Source organism: Myotis nattereri (assembly GCF_964212035.1).
Source record: "Myotis nattereri genome assembly, chromosome: 2".
NCBI lineage: Eukaryota > Metazoa > Chordata > Mammalia > Chiroptera > Vespertilionidae > Myotis > Myotis nattereri.
Genome location: NC_138076.1, coordinates 214,048,247 through 214,066,935, shown reverse-complemented (window position 1 = coordinate 214,066,935; position 18,689 = coordinate 214,048,247). Strand labels below are relative to the sequence as shown.

Here is an 18,689-nt window from a genome sequence, read left to right as displayed (position 1 = left end):
GAAACCACACAGTTTTCAGTCATGTGTACAGGATACCCTATATGGAATGCTAAATACTCAAAACCACACTGGTTTTTGGGGTTACCTTTCTTGATTGCTCATTTTGGCATACATGGCTCTCACCAATTCCGGACTTTTCAGAAAATGGTCTGTAATAATCAAGAACCTAAGGAAAAAAGGAAAAAGAAGTTTGGTTACTAGAAACACAGTCAAACAGACATGGCCTTATCAACTTTATAGGCGTATCTTACACATAAAAGCACTCCTTTTAATTGAATTCTTGATTAGCTGTAATCTTAAAATGTTTTAAGAGGTTCACATATTCAATATTTTCTATTAGCAGCTAGAGGAAAATTAAAGCTCTCACAATATTTCTCTCCAATCTTATTTCTGAAACATTTACTGAAATGATTCCGCTTTACCCAGCTCCAAGAAAGGGCCTGCTATCGCATTCGGCAAAGCTGGGAAAGGAAAAACACTTCACTGGAGTCTAAACAGCAGAATGGAATTTAGCTGCAAGCTCAGGAATAAACAGAAACACTTTCACTGGTTTAGTCAGAAGCTTGGTGCGAACATGACCCGAGAAAAAGAACATCCTACTGTTTTTCATGGGAACATCTGCCAACCACAGAGCAGTGAACGCTGGCTTGAGTATCTCCTCTGTAAAGCTCTCACATTACCAAGAAAACCTCCTCACTGTCAGGCAGCGCAGCATCCAAACTTAGAGATCAACTGCGCGAACCCCCAGGCACAGATTATGAGCATATTCTTCAAAGTGCCCCTGTGACAGCTGGAAGATTGAACGGTTTATTAATGAGTTCTGCATCTATTTACCAGAGGGCATCTGAAGACTTAAGAACTAAAGAACACGCTGTTCATTCCAAGTTTAGAGTAATCGAAGTGGCTATTAAGAAGCCAATATATGTACAGTCATAGCTTATTTAATTACTTCTTAACAAATAAAAGTATGGCTTTCAGAATGATAACAGGATGAAGCACATTAGCTACCACAATGCTGTCACTTCACATAAAAACAAAACCTAAATCCCTCCTCCACTTCCTCCACATCCACACACAGCAATGGCGATGGAATGCTCTTCTAGTGACTCGAAAATGGTCGTTTAAGTGGCTATCAGTTATGCAGAAGTTTTTATGTGGTAGATGCTTAGATTATTTTTCTAAATATAATACATACACTCTCCACTCCAGGGTGCTGCATAAATTCTCAATTTTTAGTAAAAATTCACTGCATTTACTTTCTTACCAAATATCGACTCGAGAAACCACAGGTGAAAACTTTCACAACAAAAAGACCCAATCACACTCCACATTTGCTAAGTTACACACTTTAATTTGTGATTAAATTTTTTGCAGAACTATTTCTGTCAACTCAGAAATTCAGTGGTAATTCTGTAAGAGGGAGGCAGGGTCCCACTAATCTACAACCCAAAATGTGCAAGGACATCTAGAGACGGTCAGGAAAACTCCAGTAGCTCTCCAAACCTATGGAGAGTGGGACAGACTGCCCGGGGGAGGGTCAAAAACACATCCTATCCAAGAGGCAGAAGTCGGAGCGGAAGGGGCACAGAAGTACATCTTTATTTCACAGAAAGAAAAAGCTAGAAATGGGATCCTGTCCGCGCTCCTGAGCGCTCCCTTCAGTTCCGCTGCAGGCGCTTTGGGGGGCCTGGTTTCCCTCCCACCAATTACTCTCAGCCTCTGGGACCAGAGTGGACCTGCCCCAGGCAGTTGGAGGCAGAGCTCAGTTTAATAGGGAAATTCCTCACTTAAATGTAATTACAGAACAGCCAGTGTTCACAAAGCAAGTTGTTGATGGTAAAGCACTGACCACAATTTTACAAGTTTCCACACTGGCTAAAAGCCAAAGTGCATGAAGGTCCCTCTTCTCTTCTCTCTTCTCTCTTCTCTCTTCTCTCTTCTCCTCCCCTCCCCTCCCCACCCTCCCCTCTTCTCTCTCTCTCTCTCTCTCTCTCTCTCTTTCTCTCTTTCTCTCTCTCTCTCTCTCTCTCTCTCTCTCTCTCTCTCTCTCTCTCTCTCTCTCTCGTTTATAATTGGTTTTGAAGAGATTAACAAAGAGATTAACATGATCTGCATCCCCGTGTCTCTTCCACCAGGCAGAAGGTGGTAAAAGCCATCTGCCTCAGGGAGCACAGGGAAAGGCCCATGAACAGTGACTATGTCTTTGGGAAGCAGGTAACCCTAAAGTCAGCGTTGGAGGGAAATTTTCTAAAAGTGAGGGCCACTTACCACCATTTCCATACACAAGTCTACAATGTCAAAGCTTATTTGTAACAGAAATAAAATCTATTTCATTGACTGCAAACACCTAGAAAATGTTTTCACAGCTCATTGGTTGAATAAAGAACCTGATTTAAACACGCTCTTGAAAACGAATGCCACCCTCCTGTTTGCTTTGAGATCTGGGAACCCCACCCACAGCGGCTAATACAGCGACCTGGGCAAAGCTGCCCGCGCTGCACAGCCAACAGCCTCCTGCTCCTGTGGGTGACATTTCCGGGCTCCAGGAAGCACCAGGCACACAGCCATCCACCAGCCCGATGACCCCAAGGCCATGCTCCACTGCAAAGCCGTGAGCCACCATCTCTGAGAAAGTCTGACACCAGCTGGATCCCGGGTGCTGCCCGGGCCAGGCCAGTGAACTGCCTTCTTACACGCGCGTTTCTGCCCCCTTCCTCTCCCGCCCCTCGAGAGAAGCGCAGACACCTGAGTCGTAGAGAGAGAGCTGGGCCAGGGTCTCAGTCCTAACCCGCTGGCAGCGGGCACTGGACACGGTGCCCACCCTCTCAGCACCGCGGCGTCCTGCTTCTCCAGTTTCCAGTAATAACATCAGAACGCAACGCCAACCGAATAAGAGAAATTAAGTAATATTTAACTTCGAAAGCAGTACGGACAGTGAAAATGATTCACTCATTCATCAAACATTGACTGAGTTCTTGTAGATGTCTGCCATTTTTATCCTAATATCCCTTTCACCTTCTTCAAATAACAGAAACTCTTCCTTTCAAGAAAGAGCCCACACCTGCCAGCTGGGCTCAGTCCCGCAGCTCGGAAAGCTCCACCCAGAGTGAACTCGGGACCCCGGCCTGGGAAAAAGGCTGACCCAGGGAGAGAACATGAGCCTAGAAGGACCACTCGCACACCTCACACACCACACAGATCCGTGGGCTAACCTGCTCCTGTAGAAACCTCTGTAATTCCCAAACTTCGCAGTACGTGTGCCAGCCAATGTTGACAAAGAAAATTTTTACTTACATCCTAAAGTATTCCAACTTTCACAAAAAGATGTGCACACAAACATCCCAGGTTGCATTCTACATGCGACTCCAGGTCGGAGCTGCGTGTAGACACCTTGAGAAGCACCCCAAACTCCGGTGCAGTGGGAGCAGCGGCACGCGCACTGCAGGCTCTGGCTCTCACCGCAGCCCCTGAGCTTCGCCGCACAGGGCTCCCGGGAAGGCCCACCCGGACCTCTGGGAGTCTCTCAACAAAGGCATGGGAACCAGACAAGCCCAAGGCAACCGAAGGCCAAGGACACCACCATCACCCAACTCATTCAACAAATACGACACAGCAGACACTTTTCCCATAAAGGGCCTACTACTAAATATTTGAGACTACGGGGCCCAACTTTCTGCCACTTGGTCTGTCATGGTAGCATGAAAGCAGCCAGAGACAATAAATACATAACTAATGAGTATGGCTGTGTACCGATAAAAATCCTATATAATAAAGGGGTAATATGCAAATTGGCCATCACTACAACACACAAGATGGCCGGCAAGGGAGGGCAGTTGTGGGTGACCAGGCCAGCAGGGGAGGGCAGTTGGGGGGACCAGGCCTGCAGGGGAGGGCAGTTGGGGGCGATCAGGCCTGCAGGGGAGGGTAGTTGTGGGCGATCAGGCCTGCAGGGGAGGGTAGTTGTGGGCGATCAGGCCTGCAGGGGAGGGCAGTTGGGTGGACCAGGCCTGCAGGGGAGGGCAGTTGGGAGGGACAAGGCCTGCAGGGGAGGGCAGTTCGGAGGGGGGTGAGTACCAGGCCAGCAGGGGAGGGCAGTTGGGAGGGACAAGGCCTGCAGGGGACGTCAGTTGGGAGCGGCGGGGGGGGAGTACCAGGCCTGCAGGGGAGGGCAGTTGGGGGGACCAGGCCTGGAGGGGAGGGCAGCTGTGGACAATCAGGCCTGCAAGGGAGGGCAGTTAGGAGTGACCAGGCTGGCAGGGGGGGCAGTTAGGGGCTTCAGACCGGCAGGGGAGCAGTTAGGCATTGATCAGGCTGTTAGGGGAGTGGTTAGGGGATGATCAGGCTGGCAGGCAGAAGCAGTTAGGGGCAATCAGGCAGGCAGGCAGGCAGGCAGGCAAGCAGTTAGGAGTCAGCAGTCCTGGATTGTGAGAGGGGTCCCAGATTAGAGAGGGTGCAGGCTGGGCTGAGAAACACTCCCTGCCACACACACACACACACACACACACACACTGCACGAATTTCATGCACCGGGCCTCTAGTGTATTTATAAAAGCAGGCTGTGGCACTCCACACAGAGGAAGAGCATTCCACACAGAGGAGATGCACTCCACACAGAGGAAGAGCATTCCACACAGAGGAGGTGCACTCCACGCAGAGGAGCAGCACGCTACACAGAGGAGGAGCCCTCCACGCAGAGGAGGAGCACGCCACACAGGGAAGGAGCCCTCCACACAGAGAAGCACTCCACGCAGAGGAGCACTCCACGCAGAGGAGGTGCACTCCACGCAGAGAAGGAGCTCTCCACGCAGAGGAGCAGCACGCCATGAAGAGGAGGAGCCCTCCATGCAGAAGAGGATCACACCACACAGAGGAGCAGCATGCCATGCAGAGGAGCACTCCACACAGAGGAGCACTCCACGCAGAAGAGCAGTATACCACACAGAGGAGCAGCACGCCAGACAGAGGAGCAGCACACCAGACAGAGAAGCAGCACTCCATGCAGAGCACTCCACCCAGAGGAGCACTCCATGCAGAAGAGCAGTATGCCACACAGAGGAGCAGCTCGCCACACAAAGGAGCACTCCACACAGAGGAGGAGCACTCCACACAGAAGGGAGGACAAGTGTCAAGATTCAGGAGAGAACAAACTCGGGCAATTCACAGCAAAGCAGCGAGAGCAGTGGGAAGTAAGGAGCAGGGAGATAAGTAATGGTCAGAAGTAAAATGAGCTCAGTCAGGAGTCAGGACATGACAATTACTTCAAATTGGCTCCTTGGTGCTGGGGGAAGCGCCCAGAGGGTCTATTTAAGCAAGCGAGTGGCAAGATCTACAGCACATTTACGCACTGTGTGGTGACTAGGAGGGCAGAAAGGTGAGCGAGCAGTTCCCGCAGTCGTCTGTCTCCGGGAGATGCTGCCTCAAGCTGTCGCGGCAGAGAGGGTGTGAAGCAGGTGACCTTGGAGCACGGCTGGCAGACAGGGCTGATGCGTGCAAGCGGAGAGAGGAAGAGACGCAAGACCAACTCTCAGGTTCGGGCGAGCAGGGTCCGGGCCTCAGCACGAGGTGAAAGGTGAGGTGGCCACTGAACCAGTGAGGACGGGAGCAACGGCAGGCTCCGGGGGGACTGAGGGCTTCCTGAGTGTGAGGCCTCGGTTACAAGCGCGCCGGGGAAGGTGCACACACAGGTCTGGAGCTCTGGCCAGAGGTCAAGGCCAGACACGTCCATTTGAAAATCATCAACTTAGAAAGGAATCTTAGCTGTGGAACTAGGGAAGGTCGCCCAGGAATGAGCAATGACAGGGAAGGCGGCTGAAGATGGGCCACGGGCCATGCCATCTTCGGGCAGATAAAGAACAGGCGCTAACAACGCAGGCGGCAATGGTGCCTGAGTGAAAGCAGCGCAGGAGGAAGAGGAGATACAGCGAGCCAGTACTGATGGGCCTGGCCGCCCCTGCACCCACTGTTCCTACAAATCCAGTACCTCCAGGACGGCTTGTAGGCCGGTAGGCTCTCTCAGCATGTGTGCTATCTGAGCGGGGCTGCCGACACTTCAGACTCAGAAGCCTCAAGACTAGGCTCCTGCCTGCCACATGCCAAACGCTGTTCTGTTGAGGTTGCCAGAACAAATGCCAAATCTTGCCATAAGGTGCTCACAGTCTCACAGACAAGTGGCACATGCTATGCAATGCGAGTGCGCAGGAGAACAGAAGAGGGGCAGCAGAGTCAAACCACCACGGGAAGGATAATTACATTTATCTCCCTAATACCTTTATAGCCAAGGAAATAGTAAAATTTATATCCAAAAGGCAAGAAACATCCCTAGAGCAAAGGAGATAGCAATCTGGGAGTGAAACTTTGTCATGCAAAATAAATCAACTAGGTAACCCAAATATGACCCAAAAGTAATACTCCACTCACAGTTATAAATTCATTTTTGTGGTGACACCGTAGGTTCAAGAGAACGCTAAAGTTTATGCTGGAAGAGGCCAAAACTGAAAGAAATCGTCATTCACCTTTAAACTCGGCCTCCTCCCGAAACTGCTTTCTTACCGCACTGGACACAGTAACAAAGTGGGAGCCCTACAGTAACTGGCTGGGGCTCTCGTTCCCAGGATGGCAGTGACCGGAAAACAAGACCCGACACCCTGCGCCCTCAGCACAGGGCCGCACTGGCCGCCCCCACCGCTCACGCTCCGCAACTCCACACCGACCCCACCGACGAATAATGCGCAGCCAGTGGGCGGTCTGGTGCAGAGAGATTCAAATGCTGCACTTCGCCCCTTGGACCGATTCACCCAGGCTTATCTAAGAGCATGCGCACATCGCTCACACCTACAAACGAGAGAAACGAGCATTTTTAGAAGGACATTATGCCAATCATTCACACGGAGGCGTGCCAAAGCCTTCTTCGCCTACGCTTTCCTGTGTGAACCAAAACAAAAAGACCCAAAGTTATTGAAACCTTACATTTGTCCCTTTCCAAGAAAAGATACTAAACCTGTGAATTCTAACACCATGTCCTTTTGTGCTCATTGTAAAATACTGTTCTCAATATTTTAAAATTAGGTATAATTTCAATACAACAATAACATTCACACTAACAGAGGCCAAAACTGGGCAAGTTCATGCCTATGGAATGCTCTCGCATGCTGAGAGCTGGGAGGGCAAAAAGTAGTTTTACTCTTCATGTTCAGGGGTGGGTTCAGGTTTAACAGTGAAAAGTAACAATGTTGTTGGACATCTCTCGGTATTTTGTGGTCCCATTTTTGTTTACGAAATATAGAGTTCTGCTCACGTAAGTCAAGCAGAGTGTATAGAAGACAGTTAGCTACTACTTCCCATCCTTTTTCCTGTCTAAACCCTCTTAGTGACCTTTGATGACTTTAACTTGAACTGTCCTGAAGTAGATCTTATATTTTGCCATTTACGACCTTTTGCCCTTTATTCCATGCTGCTAAACAATTACAGGTGGTTAAGATATAGATCCGCCCTGGCCGGTGTGGCTCAGTTGGTTGAGTGTCGTCCCATGCACCCAGAGGTCGCTGGTTTGATTCCGGTCATGCCGGGATTGCAGGCCCTATCCCCCGTGGGAGCATGTAGGAGGGCAACCGATCCATTTCTCTCTCTCTCTCTCTCTCTCTCTCTCTCTCTCTCAAATCAATAAAAACATTGTAAAGTATTTACATAAAATGTAGCTCCAAGATACTTAACAGATGAAACAGAATTAGGCTATAGAAAATTTCGCTTAATAATCTGACTAATGGTTCACCTGTCATGTAAAAACACCTGCATTACCGAGGGAGTTTTCTAAGTCAAGCACAATAACGTAATTACTTCTGTACCAACTTCTGTTTGTGTGCAAATGGTCATTCAAATAAAATAAATGCCCATACATAGAAATCACTTTAAGATTAGGTATACCTTCAATAGAACAATAGCGTTCATACTAAGAGGCCAAAACTGGGGAAGTTCATGCCTGTGAAATGCAAGTGGGATTCCTGGCAGCTCAAGGCTCCCGACCCAAGACAAACGGATCACTATGTGGCAAACAGACATAAAACAGATTTTAAAGAAAACAGGAGGACACTGATAAAGAAAAACAACAAAACGATGAGTTTATAATGATGAAAGAGTCAATTCCTCAGAAGACACAGCGATTACAAACTTCTATGTACCCACCAACACAGACGGAAATAAGCGAAACAAAACCTGACAGAACTGAAGGGAGAAATAAAAAGCAACCCACTTTCAATAATGATCACTAGACAGGAGACCATCCGGGAAACAGCAGACCTGAACAACACTATAAATCACTAGACCTACCAGATATCTATAGAACACTCCATCAAAAACAGAATACACATTATTCTCAAAAACATGGAACATTCTCTATGACAGACCAGGTGTTAGGCCATAAAACAAGCCTCAATATATTTAAATAGAATGAAATGACATCAAGTGTGCTCACCAACCACAAGTATAATATGACAGTGAATCTCTCATCTAAACGATGCCCACAGGACACTTACGAACCTCTAACCTTTAAGGAAGCAGCCACAATGGTCGGACCCACACTCTCCACAGTAGCCACGTATTTGCCCTCCTCACCACCTTAAAAACTTCTCACCCCCTCAAGGACTCGCTCAAACCTCACTTCACCTCTCGCAAAGCCTCCAGGGGCTGCTGAGAAACTTTTCTTATTTTGTCAACATGTGTCATTTTAACTTACTGTCCAATTATTATAATTTGAATTTTTACTTAAAATCTCTATTAGGAAAGTGATCTGTCAGAATGTTCTTAAGCAATCAAATTCCTAACATGATACTCACGGCCATTCTGATTCAGGCTGCTTTTGGTGAGTTTCTATGACATCAATCGCAATATTGAGGTTTTCTTCCAGTTCTTTCATTCTTTCAGAATTAAGGGATGTAAACAAAATCATTGAACAGTAGGCAACAATTTTTTTGTCTGGGTGATTTAAGCAGGACCTTCCAAATAAAGAAATGAAAGTATTAGCCCAATTTAACAACATGATAAAATATAATTATAGCAAATAAATAATAATAATCCCAATAACAAATTCAGTACATACTAAATTTTTAAGAATTTAAAGAAGAATTACAACACGTTGAAACAAGTACATTATTTATTGCAAAAAAGGCAAGTATAAAATTAGTCACAACATCAGTATCCATTAATAGTCATAAAGGACAGACTGTTTAAGGGGAAGGTGGTATCCTGGCAAGAAATAAAATGTAGACAAGAGCCTCACTGTAAATCCTGGTTCATCCACCCGTCCTGTGATCTTAGGAAGGTCTCAATTTAGCTCGTCAATTACATTATGGGTCAGGCATGTGGCAGAATTTATTTTTTCATTTAAACTTCATAATACTCTTCTGGAGAAGTGATTAGCTTTATACTTCTGTAACTTGAATCCCACAATTCTTTCCTTCCACCTAAGCTCAATTATTATTAATCATACAGATAACAGGTATATATATATATCTACACTAATAAAAGAGAAAAATTGTAATTGGCGTACGGCGATACCGTTTTCATTGGCTAATCAGGGCTATATGCAAATTAACTGCCAACTAAGATTGGCAGTTAACTGCCAACAAGATGGCGGCTAATTTGCATATGTAGGCACAATGCAAGGAGGCGAAAGGGAAAGCAGGAAGAAGCCCCCTGCCACTGACAGTGATCTGAAACCCAGGGGGGAGCTAAGAGCTGGGGAGCAGGGCAAAGGCGGCCCTGGGGCCGCCTTTGCCCTGCCCCAGCCATGATCGGAGAATCAGGCGCCTTTGCCGCCCTGGCCAGTGATAGCAGGAAGTAGGGGTGGAGCCAGCGATGGGAGCTGGGCACGGTCGAAGCTGGCATCCCAGGAGCTAGGGGTCCCTTGCCTGGGCCTAAAGCGAAGTCCACGATCGCGGCGCCCCCCGCTGCCACTGCAGGTCCCCGCTGCCCGGGCCAGACGCCTAGGCCAGAGGCGTTAGGCCTGGGCAGGGGCAGAGCCTGCAACCGCGGGGAGCTGGGGGTCCCCTGCCCAGGCCTGACACCTCTGCCGGAGGCCTCAGGCCTGGTCAAGGGGCCGATCCGGTGATTGGTGACCGGAGGGTGATGAGGGTCAACTCCTCTGGCTGAGGCATCAGGCCTGGGTGGGGGGTGGAGCAGGGGATTGGGGGGATATGACGGTCCCCTTGCCCAGGCCTGAAGCCTGGGTCAGAGGCGTCAGGCTTGGGCGGGGGGTGGAGCAAGCGATCAGAGGGAGATGGGAGTCCTCTGCCCAGGCATGATTCCTGGGCCAGAGGCCTCAGGCCTGGGCGGGGGCCAGAGCCAGTGATCGGGGGGAGATGGGGGTCCCCTGTCCAAGCCTGACACCTCTGGCGGAGGCGTCAGGTCTGGGCAAGGGGCCGATCAGGCGATCGGAGGGTGATGGGGGTCAACGCCTGAGGGCTCCCAGTATGTGAGAGGGGGCAGGCTGGGCTGAGGGACACTCGCCCCCACACACACACACACACCCAGTGCACGAATTTCGTGCACCGGGCCCCCAGTATATATATATATATGCCTCCAATTCTACTTATCTTTGAGTGACAGTTATACTCAGGGCACGAGAAAGAACATGAGGATTATCTGATGCAAACACCATACTTTACAAGTGACCCAGAAAAATGTATGCAACCAGGGAAGAATTGAGGCAGCGAGGGGGTTATGTTTAGCAGCACGAAGCTCCAGTTCCCTCATCTGCCCAAACATGGACAGCAACTGACCCCCAGGGCTGGGCACAGGACAGGGAGAATGTGCAGAAATGCCCAGCTCGGGACATACGAACAGCAGCTGCTCTGCTTACACGTTGCCACCACCAAAGTCACCCCATTCAGTGGCAACACAGCCAAGATGAGACACCAGGCCTCCACTCCCAGACACTGCTTTTCCCTTCCCTTCCTGCCCTATCACTTGTTCACCTTTGCACTCAATGCTCAAATTCTTACAAACTAACAGAGCTGCTCAAACAAAGTAGAAGACCGCCAGGAAAAGTACCCTGAGCCAAGCTGGGGGAGCGGGCTGGGACCCACACGAACATTCTCCACATCTGCCAGCACTGTGCCGAGCACACAGGAAGTGCTCAGACACACATGAATGATTTTAACCCGCTGCCCACAACTCCATGTTTTATGGCTTTTTCTTATAAATTACAGTGTCCGCTAAGGACAATATTTCTCATTTTAACCCAAACTTTTAATTTCTTAAAGTGAAACTGACACACAACAAAAGACACAAATCAATGCATTTGAGACATGAATACACCTATGCAACTACCACCCAGGTGAGGGCACAGAACACTCCCGAATCCCAGGAGACTGGCTCGTGCCCTCTCTCAGCTGGTACTGAACCCGCCGCCACTCACCAAGAAAACCACTATCCTCATTTCCATGAGCAAAGGTTCACTTTTCCTGTTTTTGAGTTTCATGTAAATGGAATGATATAACCACAATTTTCTCAGAAATTATAAGAACTCAGCAATATACTCACAAGAAGAGTTCCGGGAAAGCGTGCACCCACACGATAGCCTGGGAATCTTCATTCCGTGAGGCAATATTGCCTAAGAACTGCAGGCCACAGCGAAAAGCTGAGAATTTATGAATAAAAAAGATGTATGTTTTTTAGAAATTTTAACATAATGAATAAAGTCATCTTAGTAAGAAATTCCCAACATTTTTAAATAGGAAGTTTCTGTTAGCTTCTTTTAACAATGACGGTGTCTGGTCACAGGAAACTTTGCACATGACATGAATATTAAGTGCCTTACAAAACAATGCACTCTACAAAGTTAACTAACTTCTGGAAAAGATTATCAATGTCAACACATATACCTGTAATTAAGTTAACCATGGAATATATGCTCCAATTTTTAAAAAGTTACGCTTAGACTAGAGTTTTTATAGTTAAAGTGGGGTAAAAATGATTTAAAAAAAGAAAAAGATATACTGGACAAATACCATTCTAAAAAGAACATCACAGACCATATAAAATCAGACATAATAAACCTTAAGGCTAATGCTTAAGGCAAAAACCATTATTGAAGATTTTTGTAAAGTCATTTCAGAATGACTTAATTCACCAGGAAGATATAACAATTTTAAATCGGAATGACCCAATAACATGGCCTCAAATACATAAGTAAAAGAAAAATTGACAGGGTATAAAGAGGAAAATCCACAATTAAATTGGACAATTATTAAATACAAACAAAAACATCAGTATACTGGTATTTAAAAGAAGTGAATATGACTTATTGACAACCTTGCTGATGTGTTTAGAATAGAACGCTGCTGACAGCTGGTGAGGACGGGAGCAGCGGAACGCCCTCAGTGCTGGGAGAACGCACACGGGGCAGCCACTTTGGAAGACAGTTGGGCAGTTTCTTACAAAACTAAACATACTCTTGGCATGCGATCCAGCAGCCATGCTCCTCGGCCTTTACTACAGGCACGGAAAGCTGTGTCCACACAAACGTGTACAGCAGCTTTCTCTGTAACTGTCAGAACTGGGAAGCAGCCAAGGTGTCCTTCAGGAAGGGACCTGATGAACGATGTTGCCTCCAGACAACGGAACAGTATTCAGAACTAAAAAGGAATGCGCTAGCAAGCCGTGGAGGCACAGAGGAGACGTCGCTGCATGTGGCTCCGTGAGCGAAGCCCATCCGAAGAGGCTGCACAGTGTGTGTTTCCAGCGGCACCACGTTCTGGAAAAGGGAAAGCTGTGGAGACGGTGAAAAGATGAGCTGTTGCCAGGGGTTAGGGGAGGGAGCGGGAGTAGGTGGGACAGAGAGGATCTCAGGGCAGTGACACTGTTCTTCATCGCACTGTAGTGGTGGGTACATGTCATCACACATCTGTCCCCACCCACAGAAGGTACCACGCCCAGAGCGAACCGAGTGACATGATGTGTCAGTGGAGGCTCATCAATGGTAACAAATGGACTACTTTGGTGCCAGACATGGGTGGGAAAGGCTGTGCAAGTGTGGGGGCAAGAAACACATGAGAAACTCTGTACCTTCTTCTCAATTCTGCTGTGAACCTAAAACTGCTCTGAAAAATAAACTTTATTTAAAAAAAAAAAAAGAAAGAATAACAGTAAATAAAACTATTTAGTGACACAAAAAAAAGAGACCTAAGTTCAATTCCCAACTTTTAGTGTGAACCTGCACAAGTGACTTAACTGTAGTCAGATGTAACTTCCTCATCAGCTAATGGTGATAACTATCTATTCTGCAGAGCTGCTGTAAGGATGAGCTGTGCGCTCAGTAAGTGTGAGCCTGTAGCAGGGATCACACTCAATGCTCACCGGGCCACGCTTTCTACCAGCACATAATATGGACTTGATAAACAGCTTAAAAAGTCAGATTTACAAATTTCAAATTAAATCGTGTTTGGTTCTATAGCCAAAGACTCTAAATCAGTGGTTCTCAACCTTCCTAATGCTGCGACCCTTTAATACAGTTCCTCATGCTGTGGTGACCCACAATTTCATTGTTACAAACTGAACATCATTAAAGCATAGTGATTAATCACAAAAACAATATGTAATTATCTATGTGTTTTCCGATGGTCTTAGGCGACCCCTGTGAAAGGGTTGTTCGACCCCCAAAGGGGTCACGACCCACAGGTTGAGAACCGCTGCTCTAAATGGAAACCTTGAATACTTAATGTGTAAATCCTTATAAGAATCTTACTATTGAGACAGGTATGTTTATACTCATTGGAGAGCACAAGAAACCAAGACCCCCACAAGTTATCAGTAACATGACCAAAGTCACACAATTATAAAGAATCGCAATTCTGGATGAATCCCTGTGATCGCGGCAATCCAATATGGTCTGAGTGTTACCTCAAGCTTATCAGAAGCTCTACTTGGTAGTTATATGTGAACTTAATTAATAAAAAGGGAATTTAAAAATCTGCAGCATATGCAGTCTTCCCAAGGATATTTGTATACTGTAATACAATATTTCACCATATAACAGAGGAAATGACGATCTCAACAAATTTAAAGAATTAATATATGAATAATGCTCACTGTGTACTAAAAATAAATCCCCCAAAAGATTAGCACACCCCATAGTTTAAAATAGGAGATATAGCTCTGACTGGTTTGGCTCAGTGGCTAGAGCATTGGTCTGCGGACCGAGGGGTCCCAGGTTCGGTTCCAATCAGGGGCATGTGCCTTGGTAGCGGGCACATCCCCAGTGGGGGGTGTGCAGGAGGCGGCTGATCCATGTTTCTCTCTCATCAATGTTTCTGACTCTCTGTCCCTCTCCCTTCCTCTCTGTAGAAAATCAATAAAATATATTTTTTAAAAATAAATAAATAAATAAAATAGGAGATATAGTTCTAAATAACCCATAGGGACAAAAAAGAAATCATAACGCAAATAAAATATTTTAACCGAATGGTAAAAATACTGCACACTAAAACTTTGAGATGCAACTAAAATGGAACAGAGGGAAATCTGTAGCTTTAAAATGCATATGTTGGGAAAGATAAACAATGAAAATAAATGAGCTAAGTAAACATTCTTTTCCAGAAACTATAAAATAGCAAAATAACACCCCAAAACGGAGAAAATTAAAGATGAAGAGCAAGAAATTACTCAAATTGAAAACAATCAAAAAGAAGAGAATATCAACAAACCCAAACTGATTTCATCAAGAAGCTCAATACTAATCAACCTTTGGAAAGACTGATCAGAAGAGAGAAAGGGCACGAATAACATAGAAAACTTTCAGAAATGAAAAGGAGGGGACTGCCAAGATCTTGCAACTTAAAAAAAAGAAAACCGTAAGATATTACAAATGATATCTTACTATCTTAAATAATATTATGCCAAAATATTTGAAAATGTAAATAAAATAACCGAAACCCGAGAATATAACAAAAACTGACTCTGTAAAAAATTCCGTAAAATATTCAGGAAAAACCTGAAGAGTCCTCTAACCATTAAGGAAATTGAATCAGTCGTCAAATATTTTCCCAAAAAGAAAACCCCAGACCAGAGTGTGGCCAGTTCACATTCAAGGAAAGAGTAATTCCAGTTTACACAGCTCTCCCAGAGAACTCCGACAGAAAGAGGGAGGCGACTCGCAAGCCAGCGTTCTGAGGCCAGCATCACTGAGACCCCAATCGGAACAAGGACAGAATCAAAAAGGAAGTCACACCCCTGGCACGAAAAAATCCGCTAACAAAAGGCTCCAGAAGCAAATCACATGACAAAGTTGAATTAACACCTGCCTTGAAAGCTGCTTTAACATTAGAAATCAAAATTTATAACTGACCATATTAACCTGCAAAGGACAAAATCATCTGATCATCTCAAATCCTGTAGAAAACAGATTTGATGAAAGTTAACACCCACTCATAATTTAAAACAAAACAAAAAAACTCCTGGTCACCTAAGAATAGAAGGGGCCTTCTTTAACCTAAAAATAAGTATCAACAAAAACCCATAGCACCCAGTATAATTACCTGCCGACTGCAGACAAAGAGTGTTCCTTCTGGAGGGAACGGGTCGACAGCCCTGCTGTTCCCGTTCCTAGTCAACATGGCACTGAAATCTGTCAGCAAGACCAAGACATGAGGCCCAAGGAGTGGAAAAGGAGAAGCAGAACTGGCATTTACCCCCGCCCCCCCCGCGATGAAATGTCATTTCTAATCTACATAGAAAATATTAAAGTAGAACAAATTTAAGAATTATACCATGTTCACAGATTACAGGACTAGAGATTAAATGCAATTCCAGACTGAATCACAGCAGGGTGAGGGTGTGTGTGTGTGTGTGTGTGTATAATTTCATACACCAGAAGATGTGTTTGTGTGTCTATGTAATCTGACGATATGATTTTAAAATTTGTGTGATGATACAAAGGGCCAAGCATAGCTGAGATGCTGTTCAAAGCAGTGAGAGGATTTGTTTTCACAGACAGTGAGCCCTGTGGTGAGACAGTGTGGTCCTGGGGCAGGGAGAGATAAAGCAATAGGACAGAACGGGATAAGAAAGACTCTGACCTACGCTGACATGTGATTAACAGGGATGTAACAGCAGATAGCTGAGTAAGACACAGTCTTTTCAAAAATAATACTGGGACAGCGGGGCATCAGTACGAAAAAATGGAAACTGGACTCCGTGTTCCCACAACACAGAAAATGCCATTCCATGTGCTAACCTAAATGCAAAGAAGTCCAAATAGAAAGGTTTTTAAAACAATAACTCTGTTAAGAAAGATTTTAAAACCAAACATAAAATCATATCCATAAAGGAAAATATTAATAAACTATATTATATTAATAGGCCTCATTAAACTTAAGAACATTTTTTTCCCTCAAGATACCACAAAAAACAACAAAGAAAACTAACCCTAAAATAGGAAGAGACGCGGAGCACATAACTGAAGCAGCTTCAGGCACAGAGCACATTGAAAGAGCTGAGAAATCATTCAAAAAGACAGACAATCCAGTAGAAAAATAGGCCCAAAAAACCAAGAACTCAAAAAACACTTAATACAGTAGGATAGCCAAAAGGCAAACACACACACAACACACGTGAACAGTGCTCACCCCCATGGGGAAGCAGGAGGCTCTACTACTCCCCACCAGACTGCGAAAGACACAGTCAGGAAATGCCGCAGTGTGGTGAGGATGTGATGTGAGAGGCGCGCAGGTGCTACAGGCTCTGCACCCCAGCTTCCAGGAGCCTGCTCCCCAGACTGGGTGCACCGTGTTTTTGAGTGGATACCAGTTATCTATCAGTAACTCTTGGCTCCAAATAATCCCTCCAGTGCCTGCTCTGCAAAAGAAAAGCTGGGCCCTTCAATGTCTCCACTGGCGGGGGGGGGGGGGGGGGGGGCAAGGGGGGCACGGCCAGCCTTGGCAGCAGAGGCTCAGGAGGAAAGCAGGGGGGGGGAGGGGGGCAGGATTTCCTCCCGGGGCTCCAGGTACCACAGCAGCCGCCTGCAGCGCTTCCCTGGTGATGAGCTCCTGCACAGCTGACAACCAGCCCTGTCCCACACCAGGACGGTCTCAGGAGCGCTTTAAAGCAGGGCTGAGTCAGGTCCCTCCCTGCAGCCATGACAACCTACAGTAAGGGAGGTACTAAGATTCTCCCCGCTTTACACAGAGGAGGGCAAAGTTCAAGAGGTCACTGACTTACTCAGGACATGAAGTTGTAAGTGGTGTCAGTACAGTTGGCAAACAGGGGTGCCCTTCCTGGGGCTACAGGAGTTAAGGCTGAGCATGGAAGGCCAAAGGCCACCGGAGAATCTGAGTCGAAAGATTTTGCTCCATTAAAGGAATTCCCTCCAGGCATCAACCAGGAGACAGTGCCCAGGGCAGTGAACTTCCAAAGCCCTTAAGCTTTCTAGCTCTGCTTTGCTAGAAGACAAGCTGGCCTGCCAATCCAGCCCCAGAGCTGCCGTCCTCTGACCTTGGACTTTCCCGGGTCAGAGCCTGTGCCTTCCCTTTAAACCCTGTTGCCTAAACCCTGGCTGAGCACCTGGCTGCTGGCTCAAACCTCCAAGGCAGAGCTGCTGAAATGATGAAAGGCTAGGTGAGTAACATGCCACACTATTCACTTACTCAGACTCGCCCAACAGCTGGTGGTTCAAAGAGAATTGCAAAACTGTGGCCAAAAATCAAAACACTGAAATTTAAAAAGTATACAATGAAAATGAGGAGCCAAAAACCTCAAAGATGAATTAAGTTAATATTACTATCTAAAACAAGGATGCAGGGTACAAAACTGCACATACACATCCCTACCCATGCATAAAGTACTGAAAAATGACTGAAAAAATAACTGTTTGTTTAATGTGGTCTGCATAGATAATGATGATTATTTTTCTTTCGACTTTGTGGAATTTTTAAAAATTATTCTATAATCCTATCTAATAAATCTCATGCTGTCACAAAGATGGTGGCGCCCACAGCCAATAAGGAGGGAATATGCTAAATGACTGTCCTGCCCTCAAAGATGGCAGCACCCACAGCCAATAAGGAGGGAATATGCTAATTGATTGCCCCGCCCTCAAAGATGGCAGCACCCACAGCCAATAAGGAGGGAATATGCTAACTGATTGCCCTGCTCTCAAATATGGCGGCTCCCACAGCCACAAGATGGCGGCGCCCAGTCCCCTCAGCCGCCCAGGGCCGCCCAAGGCTCAGGTGGCCAGGGCCAGCCGAGGCGTGCGCTGCTGGCAGTGGCAGCAGCAGAGGTGTGATGGGGCGTAGCCTTCCCCTGATCGCCTCCCACCCCTGAGGGCTCCCTGACTGCGAGAGGGGGCAGGCCGGGCTGAGGGACCCTCCTCCAATGCATGAATTTTCATGCACTGGGCCTCTAGTAAAATTATAACATGCTTATAATAAAAAAAAAAAAAAAAAAAACTCTTCATTTTTAACCTTAAGATAAGTCATAACTTAAATGACATATTCCTACTAAGTATTTTAGAATACTAACACTCAAACTTTGTGAAAGTGAACACATTAAATAGGGCAACAACATAAGTTGGTCCGAAAGCCAACTGACCCAACAAGTCACCAGGCAACTGGAACTTAGCACTGTGAATCAGAACACAATTCTGGGAAGGCAAGGTTTAAAGATGTCCCAGAAGCAAGAACAGAAAACTCCAGACACGG

General features: G+C 46.3%; 1 protein-coding gene across 2 annotated transcripts in view; it reads right to left on the bottom strand.

Annotated features, from left to right (window-relative positions):
• The window catches only part of ATXN10 (ataxin 10), a 126,012-nt gene that overhangs the window by 78,426 nt on the left and 28,897 nt on the right, over positions 1-18,689 (bottom strand). For both annotated transcript variants that reach the window (XM_081084804.1, XM_081084805.1), the window contains exons 4-6: positions 11,536-11,632; positions 8,829-8,987; positions 86-166 (exon numbers count right to left, since the gene is read on the bottom strand). In XM_081084804.1, coding sequence (XP_080940930.1) covers positions 86-166; positions 8,829-8,987; positions 11,536-11,632 — 337 coding nt within the window. The remainder of the gene's footprint in view (positions 1-85; positions 167-8,828; positions 8,988-11,535; positions 11,633-18,689) is intronic.